Below are 14,971 nucleotides of genomic sequence, written 5' to 3' on the forward strand. Positions count from 1 at the left end.
AAGAAGATGCCAATATGCATGGCGTTCGTATTGAGAACACTCCAGCAGAGAGAGAGAGAGAGAGACAGATAGATGAGTGAGAGAGAAGAGGAGAGGAGAGGAGAGGAGAAGGGAATAACGGAGACTAATGTTCGCTTATCTCCTGTAATAGGAAGTTTTAACTTTCAAAGACGACCAAGAAGTCACGGTTTTCCCATCATCGGTTCCCAAGTAACCATCTACAATTATTCAGGTTTTCAAGTTCTGACCATTTTCAAGTTCCGTTTTTCCCTTAAAGTCTGTCTTCTTTCTTAGAAGAATGATGCATTCATGTAGCAGTAAACAGAGATAAGAGAGAGAATAGCAGGGGTGGGGCGAGGGGCGACGGGCGACGTTGGAGGGAAATTTGCCCTTTTCTTTTCTTCTCTCTTATGAAAGAATTCGGACAAACGCACAATTTTGAAAAACATTCACAATACTTCAGATATTCTAAAGGAAAAACTTTTAACTGCTCAGTGTGTTGAGTGCAAGGATAATATAATAATAAAATAAAAGAGAGAAAAATGAGAGAGAGAGAGAGAGAGAGAGAGAGAGAGAGAGAGAGAGAGAGAGAGTATGTTTTACGGACAAAGTAAGGGCATCTGGCTTGAGTGAGGAAATCTACCTCATCTCTAAGAGATAAATTAGGGAATTCAATCTTCTCCTTCCATGTCATATTAACCTATGCAATTGGCAAAACAAAAGAAGCAGTGGATCTGGCTCTCCTCTAGCCGTAGCGAGAGCTAGAGGGTCTAGCTCAGTAAATCAAGGGTGGTTTTGGCCATTTCACAAAACTTCCACATGATAGATATGAAAAAATCATAGATGGTGTATATCATCATTAAAAAACATGAGTATTATTATCGCAAGGGTCTATTATTTTTCCAAACATCACAAGGCATAAATTTTGTGATGTAGATAGATGATTTGTTTCTAAATTAACCACATGTCAAATTTCAATCACAAACAACTACTAACTCGATTGGTTGGTGGCTTGCCAGTTGAGTGCATGCCCCCCCCCCCCCAGAGGTCAAGGGCTTGATTCTCCTGGATTGCATATTGTGCAAAAAAGGGATCACCCTCTCCCCTACCCTCGTAGTTGTAGATTGTTGGCTTGTCTTAGCCTTCTCCCTTAGCTTATAGACAGCCCCCTCCAACAAAAAAACAGTTGAATCTAAATCAATTACAAATACCACTCCTTGTATTGGCGTGCATTCTGTGTATGTCCACGGAAGTGTACCACTACGTGCACTCTCCAACTCTCAAGAGAAAATAGATGGGTTAGACTATATGATCCATAAAAATGGATGGCTCAGATTTGCCTTATGATCTAGAAATATAACATTCCATAACTACAGTGATATTTGTTCTCAAAAATCAATGTGTCAAGGAAATGAGTCACTCCCTATAGGCTTAGATGGGATGAGTTATTTAGAGGTATATATCTACTGGAACTGTCAAGTTGGACTAAGAATATCTGCGCATACAACTAACATATAGATGAAAATTTCCAAATTGAACCCACCAATACAGGTAAACAATGAGGGTAAGACCCCCTTCACCAATCCCTCCCAGTTAAACTAGCGAGTAAGCCATTTCACTTCCAACCTCACACAATCAATTTCAGTTTATAGGGTAGAGAATCCAGACTTGTGCCCTCCAAAAACGAGGAGATTAAGGGCCTTAAATAAGGGTAAAAAAGTTGTCCAACTCTATACTTCATTAAGAAGTCCATGATCATGTCAATGAAACAGTTTCGGTTTTGGGCACCAATGATAAATTAGTCAATTGGAAGTACAGCATATGACATTTGGATAAGGATAAACATGATCTTTCCTATGCTTCTTCAGTGGCTGGTTTATGTTCAATTCCTCCTCCAGATTGAAGTGCAGTAACCTTGCCAGCTTCTGCAACATTATGAATCAACTTTTGCAAACACCGCTTGATGGTTGGATCATCCTGGTTGCAATAAACATGGAGTAAAGATCACTGACAAAATGATAACAAGCCTCAGGGTACAATCAGAAGTCTGCTGGTCAAGGTATCTCCAAGTCTCTACACACACACACACAAACACTGGACTACCACAAGAATTTCACAATGATATCAAGATTATTTAACTTGTGCTTACACTTGCTGCTTTGATCACCACTGAGCCTGAGAAAGAAGAATATGGAATCATTATCTGATTATCCATAGACAATCAGATAATGATTCTTGTTTATAGCACCGATTATATAATAGCTTCAGCCACAGACTCATGGGGTTTGAAGCTGCAGTATCCATCAACTCCACCCACAAATGGTTGTGTTACAACGTATTCCCCTACTCAACTCACCAAAGCCTCAGTACCCCCCCCCCCCCTCCACGGGCCCTTTAATATAATAGTTTCAGGCATCAATCCATGGGGGGTTTTAAAACTGTGATAGCATTTTAGTTTTGGTGGTTTTTTGAGTTTACGTCATTTGGGTTTGTTTAATTAATTAATTTTCATTGTGAAATGATGTTTTTTTAATATTAATATATCCTCTGCTTTAAATATGAATGCAGTAGGATTTTTTTTTTAATGCTTTTGTGTTTGGGGTTTAATTTAATTTTAACTAACTACTATCATGAAATGTTTGTGTGTGTGTGTGCAATAAAGGAGGCTTTTACCCTAGTTGTAAGAGTCATTTTGATGGGCATTTCTGTTCACTGACCAAAATGAAATTTCCAAATATTTTGGTCCAACTTCAGTAAATATATAGGCATATTCATGTACAAACCAGACGACACCCTCTCCTTCATTGCTAACACATCCAACAGTTCTTACTGAAGTTTTTGAGGATTTAGACCTTACTTCCTTGCTCCCTTCCCATGTTTTTTTTTCCCCTGGTAGAGAACACGATGCTACCAAACTATCATTATAAGAGAAACAGATTTGCAAGGAGTACATTGCTCCACTCTCAATGAAATGGGTCCGGAGTAAGTTTCAGCCAAAATTTCCTATTTGGTGAGTAACCCATTTAATTCCAGGAAGGCAGAAAGATTCCTACAATTTCAGAAAATCCAAAACGATACTTTACAACACCCCCCCCCCCGGTCAAGGACAGTCCTCGGATCCTACATTGAAACACAAAAATTCTGCAAACCAAATCAATCCATAACAGCACTAAGGATGCAAGCTGGCAGGAATGAGAAGATTAAACGTCTCTTTCAAAATTGGTGGTACTTGGTAAAATAGTCATGGCTAGACCTGCTAGAAGCCATCCAATTCAGATGCCTAGGATTCTCATTATGGCTTAATCGGTAATTGACCATATGTGCATCATCAGAATTCTTGGGATCCAGTCCCTCACCTACCCTGCACTGAGCTTTCTCAATTAGGTTTTTCAGTTACCTAACTTGAAGTCCAAGATTGTTCTTAACTGATGAAACATGAGGGAGTCAAGGAAAAAACACTAATAGACATCAATCTGATATGGGAAATATTTTAATGTGTGACTCAGATGGGGTATTCCTTTAAAACATAAAAGGTAAATTTTATAGGACAGTCATAAGACCGGCTATGATGTATGGTGCAGAATGTTGGGCAGTTAAGAAGCATATAGATAAACTAAGTGTAGCGGAGATGAGGATGTTGAGATGGATGAGTGGAAAAATTAGGAAAGATAAAGGAATGATCATTTTAGAGCTGGTTTGGGAGTAGCTCCCACACATGCTAAGTTGCGAGAAAGTCGTTTGAGGTGGCATGGCCATGTTCAATGGAGGCCTTTGGATGCCCCAGTATGGAGGAGTGATTTGATTCAGATTGAAGGAACTAAAAGAGCCAGGGGCAGACCTAAAATGATCTTAGGAGAAGTGGCGAGGAAAGACATGCATACCTTAGACCTTGTATCAAGTATGACCTTGAATAGAGCTGATGGGACGACAAGTATCCATGTAGCCGACCCCATTAAGTTGGGATAAGGCTGAGTTGTTGCTGTTGTGACTCAGATGGGGTATCATCATACGAAAGTCTCGCGGCTCTCGCCCCTATCTCCTTTTTTCAACCCAACACTCCCTCATGAGCAGAAGAGATAATTCAAAACAAGCAAATGAAATCTGCTATAACTACCATGTTCTCAGCCATATCCATAAATAGAACCACCTCTAGCCAGTCTGGATAAGGTATTCCAGATCCTGATTCAATGTTCAAAGATCCAATAGCCTAAACATTCGACTTCCATATTCCCTTCCTAGAAACATAGTTCAAATTTATTAATTTCAAAAATCCAAAAAAGAGGACATTGTTCCATCTATCCAAAATTAATCTCCCAAAGTTAAAAAAGAAAAAAAGATTTCAAGGGAAATAACTACATATTCTATTTTCCATCTAGTAACCACTTGAAGCACAAATGTTTCAATCAGTGCCCACAGGATATCTAGATTCCCAAAGAGTCATACTCCTCTGATACCTAATGCCTGATGCAGTTGCATGAGGGATTAATCCCTTATGGATGGCTATATCCAAGCTTGGTAGGCTCAAAAGGTGGTTAGGGCAGTCCAATGGGCTGAAATTGACCTTTGGGTAGTTATTTTAGGTTGGGTTTCATTGTAATTGGCCTAATTTATAAGCCCATAAAATGGGGATAAAGTTAGTACATGGGATTCATAGCAAGTGCTTAAGTTAGATTAGAATACATAATAACAAGACAGAGTATTTTTTTTCAGTTTATTTACATTATTGAGTGCATTAGACTGATTAAGAGTCCTTTTATGATCAAAGTAGGAATTTTAGGACTTTATAAATGTAATACAAACATTAAGACTAGGAAAGCTAGTTTTAAGACATGGCAAAGTACTAAGGATATAGAAAATCTACAAAGCCACAAAGGTGTAAATTTGCCAGAAATGAAACGAAGAAGATCGTGGGAACGAAAGTGCGAAGAAATATAAAGATCTTTATAACAATCTGTTAAGAACCGTGGGATTGAAATAATTTTTCTTTACTTCAGAGTTTTATTGTTTTACTATTTTTCCCTTAGGCTGTACTTCTCATTATAAATAAAGTGGACCTCTGTCATTAATGATATGTCATAATATTTTCCCTACTTTGATTCTGAACCTGGTATCAGAGCCCAAAAACTTAGGAGATCTTTCTCATTTTTCGCATTGTTCTTCACCACCCCCTCCTCTGCCTCTTGTTGGAGGCCGTAGCCTCCTCGTCTAGCATGGTAGACAATCAACGCACCATGCACTCTTGATTTTCCCATTCTACCGTGCGTTCCACCCTTGTTCGCCAGCCTTCCTTGATGGTGTTTTTTCCGCTGTGCCTCTGACAACCACGACAACCAATCGCCGCAACCCACGTCGCTGCTCCACCTCGCCGGCCCTCTTTGCCGGCACCATTGCGACAACCAGTCACTATGCCGCTGTCCACCGCAACCCATAGGTCGCCGCACCTCATCCGTCTACTCCCTCTCTCTGTGCCGCCACGCCCCCTCTCTCCCTCTTTGCCGCCACTGACCTAGGTCGTCGTGCCCTCTCTCTGCTGGCTCCCTCTATCTGCCGGTGCTGCTGCCGTGACTTGCGGTTCACTGTGCCCACCTCCACCAGCCCCCCGTTGTCTGGTGCCGCCGTTGCCGTCAATCACCTGTCGTCGTGCTTCTTTCAGCCGGCCTCTCTAGCTGCGATTGGTCCGTTCGGCGTTCCCGCCTTGCTGCCTCTTTCAGTTGTAGGGTGATCTTCCTACCCTGCTGTTACCATGACTGTCGAGATCACGTGTGTCACCTCCACGAGTACCTCTCCATTGCCATATCTTGGATGTTCTGGTACCTCCACTGGGCATTCAAATACTCTTCAACCTGGCCCCATAAAATTGAATGGCCAGAATTATCTGACATGGTCTTGTGCCTGTCTTCTCACCCTTCGAGGACATAATTATGTAGGACTTGTTACAGGAGATTAGGGATGTAAACGGATCGGATTTGGCTCAGATAGTGCTATATCCGCATCCGCATCCGATTAGCTTTCGGACGGATTCGGATAGTGCTAAACGGATACGGACATGGATACGGATCAGATATTTTATCCGTTTACATGTAAATATAGCTTTTTAGATAGCTATAGCCTATTCGTATCCGCATCCGTTTAACTTTCGAACGGATTCGGATATTGCTAAACGAATATGAACACAGATACGGAAATGGATTTCGGCTATTCATTTACACCCCTACAGGAGATACTCCAAAGCCTGCAGATCCTACTGCTGCTGCTACATGGTCCTCCAATGATGCTTTGGTAATGCCTTTTCTGATTAATTCCATGGAACCTTCTATTAGTCCCAACTTTGTCCTCTTTAATTCCGCCAAAGACCTATGGGATGCAGTCCGTTAGACTTATTCACACGCGGGAAATTATTCCCAGATCTATGAGATTCATTGACAGGTTTGCAATACTTCTCAGAAGGAGCTGTCTCTCACTGCCTATTACGCTACACTTTAACATCAATTGGACTTCTATCATCCTGTTCCCATGGTTCACCTTGAGGATGCTAGTACTTTCCAGAAGGAGAGGGAGATGGAACATGTGTATGATTTTTTGACTGGTCTCAATCTAGAATATGACCAAGTTCGAGTGCAAATATTAGGGTGTGAGATATTCCCTACTCTCCTTCAAGCTTACAACCTGGTTCAGTCTGAGGAACATCGCCGAATTGTTATGATGCCCTCCACTGTTCCGGTCAGGTATGCTTTGCTTACCACGCCACCTGCATCTCTTCCCATGGATTCCTCGAAGGCTCCTGCATGAGAACCTGTGAAATGTGATTGTTGTGGACGGCCCTGTCATACACGGGAAACTTGTTGGAAGCTTCATGGCAGTCCCAAGGGTGGATGCAACCCTAAACCGGCCAATACTCGTTAACCCTAGAGAGAGAGAGAGAGAGAGAGAGAGAGAGAGAAGAAGAAGAAGAAGAAGTCACGAGGGAGAGAGGCGGTGGTGATTAGGGAAGGTGAGAGAAAGGAAGGAAAACGGAAGAGAAGAAGATTGAGAGAGAGGGGAAAGGAATAGTGGAGAAGATGGTGGAGGTTTGGCGGAAACCTGTCACTGTGGCGGCAGCAACAACATAGCTTTTAGGGTATGGTTTTAAGGCGGGGATCCCAAGATTGGTTCTCGCTCTGATACCATGATGGAAATGATTTGGGGAATAATGACTTGTCTCTCAAGAGAGCACATCCATGTTCTATTTATAATAAGAGCAGAAAAGGGCAAATTACAAGAACACCCTCAGAACAACACATAAATACAAGTATACCCAAAAAACCCTTTAACCTCACATTACAATAATACGCAATGAGTCTTCTCCCATCCAGAGTAGAGTTTCCACTGGTAATATCAGAAAGCAAAAAGAACTATTGTGAAAAAGTGATTATCGTGTTTGTGCAGATTGTGGGGCACAAGATCCAAAGTGGGCATTGTGTCTAATTCGAGTATTTGGAAGGTTGAATTAACACGTTCACAGATCGAGGTAAGTGGAATATAGTGGGTGTACACTATTGGTGAATGGTGTGATTGACTTATATTTTGTTTAGAATACTTGTTATTGCTGAAATAAGTAGGTGTAAGGTGATTTGAATTGTATTCGTATGTAATGTCCGGTGATGAGAGTAATATTTAGTGCTGATAAATATTGTTTTATGTGATGTATAATTGTGAAAGTGATGCCTAAGGGCTAGTGATTATTGCCTGGATGCTTTTGCATGAGTGATAGCATGTTATATTTGAAGCATATGTTTATTTAAAGAGTGTATTTGAAGGGAGTGTTTGAGGGTATATAGACTGCATTGTGCCGGTGGAGAGTCATAGCCACCAGAGAGATAGTGTTCTGTGGGGCCGCAGAAACATACTTACTGTACACATGTGATTTGTCAGTGGTGTATTTATAGTCACAGAGTGGATGACAATAGAAAGTGATTGCAGTGGGCCGTGTTTCTCTCCTGTTAAGGGCGTTGGTAGTCTGTTTCCCTCAGTGCCGGCTAGAGTGATAAAGAGTGATTACAAGTAAAAGTATATTGATGAAAAGTGATATTTTGAAAGAAACTAAGTGTGTTTTGTTTTAGTCACATGTGGTTGCTTGGTTGTCTCTATGTTGTGCTCTTACTATATTCTGTTTTACTGGGCTGTTTAGCTCACCCCTATTTTTCTGACATAACAAACGAATGAGACGGATCTATAATCTTGGTGGAGAGTTCGAGGGCAACTCGAAGATTTATTTTCATTATTTACTATTTGTTTCATAAGATGGAGGTAATAGGGAGCAGTTTGAAATGTAAACTCTGATAGATTGCATTTTGAGGTTTTAGTTTGGACAAACCTTAGATTGCCACTAGTAGGAGTTATTTGAGATTTAAGGCTATTGTTTGAATATTTTATATTTGAGACTTTAATTTGATGATTTGTTTTGAATGATTCTGTTTGATTTTAGCAATCGTTTGATCAGCGCCCGTGAGGGCTGAACCCCTAAATGTATCCGGTTTGGGTCATGACATTAACTGCCAGGCCAGGAAAATCATATCATTCCAATTCCAGGATGCTGGGCCCAAACCATTCAATAATTTATTCTTAAAAATCAGGTCATATCGTCCACCAAAGCACTCAACAATTTATCTATATTAAGATGACCAACTTGAAAGACAGTAAAATACTTGATGAAGTCCCTAACCAGAAATTGCTTGGGGACAATAAGTATGCTATCATATACGCTTTGATTGTAACAGGATATCACTTAAGGACAAAAGAAATATGACACATCAAAATCAACGAGTTTTATACAGATACAAAGTAAAAATTGACAGAAAATTGTACACATCATGGACAACAATTCACCCTGCAAAGCTCTAATTGTGTCAAGCATGAGAAGAGCAACAAACAACAGGGAAAAGGAAAAACCAACAATATAGAAGAATTCATTAGTTTCTCAAAGTAACACTTACATGGAGGCAACCATTGAAGGTTGAATCCCTTAACATCTCTGGAAGGCAATCTCTTAATGCTTTACAAGCGCTGTTTCAGGAAAGCAAAAAATAGATCATGGTCAAATCCATTATATGCTGCCTATGGATAAACCAGAAACGAAAAAAAAATAAAAAATAAAAAATAAAAAAGAGAGTGGGGGGGGGGGGGGAGAGGGAGAAAGAGGTAAAAGAAAATGGACCAATATAGCTAAGATCAGCACCAAATAAGACGTTAATGAACCTTGAATTATCTGACAGTCTAAGATAACAACGGATGATATGTTTCAGCAGACGAGGAGAGGGCTGCTCGGCAAGAGACTGAACCATGGTTCTCAAAACACCACCCATGGCATAGAACCGCTCTGGTTTTGCACAAATATGATTCAGCCCCTCATCATGCAACAGAATTTTTTGAACTATAAATGTAGCCACCTGTAAGGTCAAGTACAACAACTTAGTAATGGACCAATGCATTACACACACACCCAAAAAAAAAAACAAACACATGTGAATTGACTTGAGGGGTTACTGATACAAAGCTAGAAATGCAATTAAGCGATAAAAACCAAAGGTAGACAATATGGGTCCACAAAAGGTGTTCTCTTAAAAAAAGGATGGATGAAGTGGCACTGCCGTCCCATGACATAAGTTAGTTTGGTTCAAAGGCCACATCCCTCATCATAGCTTCCTTGCTTGGAGAACCCTCAACCTTTGCCTCCCTACCCAAGCCTTCCTCTCCCACCGCCGCATCCCTGTCCCCCCATCTTGCATTTTCTGTTGGAATGATTCTGAAGACATTGACCACCTTTTTTTTGCTTGCCCCTTTACCTCTACCATTTGGAAAAAAGCCCTCTCGTTTATCTGGCCTCCTAGTTGGAGACATCTCCCTTTTGCTCGAGAGTGGCTTTGGTTGGTCATGACTTATCTTGGTTGCTCGATCTGTGATATTATTGGCAAGCTTGTGTTTGGCGCTACTCTTTACCACATTTGGATGGAGAAGAACCTCAGGAGATGGACCGCCAAATCTCGCTCTTTTGACTTGATTTGGAAAGCCATCTTCTGGGATGTCTCCACTAAGCTTACTTTTCTTCCTACCAAGGCTGTTTTGGACTCCCCAAGGAACAGGCATATTGTTGTATCCTGGGGTTTAGATAGTGCTCTCTAAAGATCCCTCTCCCCCCTCTTAATTGGGACTGGGATCTGCTCTCCCCCCCCCCCCCCCCATGTTCCCCTCTTTGTACATTCCCCCCCTTTTCTGGTTCCCTCTCCTTTCGCCCCCCTTGGGCTTTGGTAATATAATTTTTTATTCACCAAAAAAAAAAAAAAAAAAAGAAGTGGCACTGCCTGTTCTGGAATTTTTTTGGGGTGCGGGAAGTTTGATCCTCCATTGTGAGGAATGGGTTGTGTACTTTTTCAAAAGGGCAGAAACTAGAATGGGGCCATGAAGGGTGCAAAACTGCAAACTGTTGAAAATCACAACCAAATCTCAGCTGATGGTGGATATGATTGTCCCAACCTTGTCCAAAACTGACCTTCAAAAAGAATCATGGGTTGGAGGGATTGATGATATTGAGCCTCTTTGGGATGCTAAGGTTCATCATCCCAAGTAATGTATCTATGATGCAGATGTTTCAGGACATAGTTAGCAAAAACGGAAATGGCAAAAAAATGGAGTCTTACGGTATGGGTTTTAAACGGTAAAACATTACAAACGGACGGTCACATAAAATGGTCAAAAAAACAGAGAACCAAAAACGGACGGTACGGGTTTAAACGTTTATATTTAAAAAAACAGCACTATTCTCAAATAAATTGAGGATTTTTTATTTGAAATACATGCTTCTAATTTTGGTGTTCGTGCATTGACCTTGAGTTGAAGGTGATATCATGAAAAATGTAGCCCTTCGAGTCCTCTTTACGTCAGTGAAAGAATTGGGCTGATCAGAGTTCGGGAGATAGAGATATGGTCAGTTAAGTAAGCCATTGTTCAATAAGTCTAAGGTCTTATGAAACGCCAAAAAAAGGGGAACGTATTTTAAATGCGTTTGAAATGGGGAATGCTTGCCGTTTACTGTTTTATCCCGTATGTTTGGAAAACATATGACAAAATGTGTTTAAAACGGTAAAAAAAGGGAACGTGTTTAAAATGGAGTTTTAAACGCATTTTTGCTAACAGAGTTCCAGGATCTCTCTGTCTTTTAGGCAATTGACCTAAAGAACCAAAGTGTCTTTGGGATGCTAAGGTTCATCATCCCAATTAATGTCTCTATGATGCAGATGTTCCAGGGTCCCTTTGTCTTTTAAGCAATTGACCTGAAGACCCAAATCCTACCTTATAATCAAGCACAGACTTGATAATCAAGGACACACAATCATGCCCATGAACTTGAATACAAGAAAACAAAGGAAAAGAAAAATTGAATACAGTGGCAAGAAGGCAATATGACACCAACAGGAAGCAATGACAACAGAAATAGAAGAGACCATTAGCCTTTCCTTTGCATGCCCAAAATTCTTAACTATAACGGCCCCCCAATCATTATACATTGACGAGTTTTGACATTACAATGCTAGTCCTCCAAAGAGAAGTGACAGGAATATCCGTATAATGATTCAGAACTCAAAGAAATATTGCTTATGCAAATCCATGCATGTCAGACCACCCTTTGAATTGAACGTGGACCTTCAGAAGAAGAAACATCACTGTCACAATCTCACGATGCTCCCACCATCACTCTCTCCCTTTGTTGAATAAGGTACACCAGAATACCGTGGGGGGTATTCTGGTCTTTTACAGCTTTATTTTTTATTTCTCATGTATTCCTAGCTATGTCGGTTATGCTAGGGTTATTTTACACTTTTGGTTGTAATTCCTCATATTATAAATATAAGGCTTGGCTGATCTCATTGATCATTCAAGTATTTCCTAAATTCTGTCTTTCATCATGGTATCAGAGCAGTATTCTCTGATCTAGCCTTTTTTCTAGCCCCACCCCTTCCTTTGTTCCCCCCTTTCTTCTCCTTCCACTCGATCCTCTTCCCCCCCCCCCCCTCTTCTCGTACTCGATCTTCTCCACCTTTGTTCTTTTTGTTTCTCTTCCCACATTAGGGCAGATCTAATGAGGTGATCGTGTGATCTAGACGCTGCCCTAATACATCACCTCTTCAATTGATGATTTAATATATTCTACACTTCGATAGCTGCTGCCCCTATTTCTGCGATTTTTTTTTGGAGTTCTCTCCTCTTGAAGATCAGCTCTCTCCTTGCATTCGAAGCTCGTTTTCCTATTTGAGATCCATCACAGCAGTTTTTGGACAGCACCTATCACAGGTTTTCTTCACAGAAGCAAGGCCTTTCCCAATATCGATCTCCTTTCAAAAAACCCTGACACTTGTTGATTTGGGTTTTTTTGTTCTCTGTGTGGGCTGATTTTTGGAGAGCATCCTCACCTCACTTCAAGACACACTCGACAGTTTTTTTTCAAGCTTTTGAAGACCCCTAATCCCAATCAATTATATCTTTCAGGGTTTTTTCCAAAACCCTGCTTATCGATTTTTTTGGGATTTAGGGCTGCTTATTGCTGCCATTATATTCCAAGTTTTTTGCTGCCAAGGTTCTATCTACACCATGGGAGACTCTGAAGTTACCACGGCTACCTCTGGAGATGATTCTCAGCCCTGGACAGAATTCCTCCCTTATGCTGCCTCCATTAAACTCTATGGCACCAATTATCTCATGTGGGCCAGGTCTCTCTCCTTGACTGTGGCTGGTAGAGGACTAAGTGGGCATCTTACTGGCACCTCTAAACAGCCTACTGAAGAAGGCCCTGCCAAGACTCGCTGGGCTGCCAATGATGCTATGGTTATGTCTTTTGTCTTGAACTCCATGCCACAGGAACTTTCCAGCCAGTACCTTCTCCTTGACACAGCCGCACAGATATGGGCTGCTGCTAAGGGCACTTATGGACAGTTGGGGAATGATGCATAGGTTTATGACATCCGGAAGACACTCCATTCTACTACCCAAAAGGAGCTGTCGGTTACTAAGTACTATGCTGTCCTCAAAAGTCTGTGGCAACAATTGGACCATTATGCTCCCTTTCAGCCCACCAAAGCTGCTGATGTTACTGCCTATTCAGCCTATGTGGATAAGGTTCGTGTTTATGATTTTTTGGCTGGTCTTAATACTGATTATGATCACATTCGTGTGCAAGTCCTTGGTAGGGTGCCTTTCCCTACATTGAAGCAGGCCTTCTCTTATGTTCTTACTGAGGAAACATGTCGGGCTGCAATGATGATGGGTCCTACAGTTGAAAGATCAGCCCTACAGGCTACTGGTTCTAAAGCTCCTCCATCTGACCCTAGTGCTACTGCTGCTGCTACTACTGCTGCTCCTGCCAGGGAGCCTCTCAAGTGTGAACATTGCAACAAACTCTACCACACTAAGGCCCAATGCTGGAAATTACATGGGAAGCCTGCTGATTTTGAGGCTAAACGTGGTCGTGCTAAACCTAAAAACAAAGCCAATCACACTGAAAGTGTAGCTACAGTGCCCACTGCTGACAATAGTTTCTCCCAAGAGGAGTTCCAGGCTCTCCGGGTATGTTACAGTCTTCCACTGCATCTGCTACATCTGTTCCTGCCGGTTATTCCACTCCATCAGGTTCCCACTTTGCCCACTCAGGTATTTCTTTTGTTGGTCATTGTGCATCGGTTGTCTCCACCCCATGGATTATAGATTCCGGTGCCACTGATCACATGACAGGTTCTTCTACCCTTTTTTATACCTATTCCCCTACTTCTGGCAAAGATAAAGTTAGGGTGGCTGATGGTTCCCTCTCCTCTGTTTCAAGAAAGGGGTCCATCAGTTGCTCCCCTTCACTTACCTTGTCCTTTGTTTTGCACATTCCAAACTTGACTACTAATCTTCTCTCTATTAGTAGTATTACCAAAACTTTGAATTACAAGGTGACTTTTTTTCCTTCTCATTATGTCTTGTAAGAACTGGACTCGGGGAAGACGATTGGATCGGGTAGGGTGCATGGTAGATTGTACCTTCTTGATGATGGACCGCAACAGGCTTTGCCTTTCAGTTATGTCAGCCATCTTCTTTCTCCTCTGAACTTCACCAGTGGCATTCTAGATTATGACACCCCCCTTTAAGAACCTTATCACATTTATTTCCAGCATTGTTTAAACATTGTAATAAGGAAGAATTTTTTTGTGAGGCTTGTGTCTTGGGCAAACAGACACGATCAAATTATCCTATATCTAATAAAAAAAGTTCTTCCCTATTCCAATTGATTCATACTGATGTGTGGGGACCTAGTCGTAAGGCCTCTCTTAATGGCCAACGGTGGTTCGTTACTTTCATTGACTGTCATTCCCGTTTCACTTGGGTATACCTCATGCATAACAAGAGTGAAGTTTTCTCTTGTTTTCAGCATTTTCATAAGATGGTCCAGACCTAGTTTAATGCCACTCTCAAAATTTTAAGGAGTGATAATGGGAGAAAGTATATGGAAGGTCAGTTCCAACAATACCTTGCTGCCCATGGCATTTTACATCAAACTAGCTATGTTGATACTCCAGCCCAAAATGGTGTGGCTGAGAGAAAAAATCGCCATCTCTTGGAAGTGGCTCGGGCACCTTTGTTTGCTCGCCATGTTCCCTCCTTTTATTGGGGGGATGCTGTCCTTACTGCGGCCTATTTGATTATTAGGCTGCCTACTCGCGTTCTTGCATCCAAGTCCCCTGTTGAGTTTTTACATGGCTCTTCCTTCTATATTGTTCCCCCTAAGGTTTTTGGGTGCGTGTGTTATGCTAGGGATACTAGATCTCCTGGCAAACTTGAGCCCCGTGGTCTCTGCTGCATTTTCTTAGGTTATTCTGCTACCCAGAAAGGGTATAAGTGTTATTATCCTCCTGCCCGCCGTACCATGGTCAGTATGGATGTTATCTTCCATGAGTCTCTCTCC

General features: G+C 41.5%; 1 protein-coding gene across 1 annotated transcript in view; it reads right to left on the reverse strand.

The window, feature by feature from the left end:
* Positions 1-1,854: 1,854 nt before the first annotated feature.
* LOC122640267 (CCR4-NOT transcription complex subunit 9-like) overlaps positions 1,855-14,971 on the reverse strand; it is a 39,152-nt gene continuing 26,035 nt past the window's right edge. Inside the window, exons 7-9 of the mRNA XM_043833416.1 lie at positions 9,235-9,425; positions 8,973-9,042; positions 1,855-1,977 (exon numbers count right to left, since the gene is read on the reverse strand). Coding sequence (XP_043689351.1) covers positions 1,855-1,977; positions 8,973-9,042; positions 9,235-9,425 — 384 coding nt within the window. The remainder of the gene's footprint in view (positions 1,978-8,972; positions 9,043-9,234; positions 9,426-14,971) is intronic.

Source organism: Telopea speciosissima, chromosome 9, assembly GCF_018873765.1.
Source record: "Telopea speciosissima isolate NSW1024214 ecotype Mountain lineage chromosome 9, Tspe_v1, whole genome shotgun sequence".
Lineage (NCBI taxonomy): Eukaryota > Viridiplantae > Streptophyta > Magnoliopsida > Proteales > Proteaceae > Telopea > Telopea speciosissima.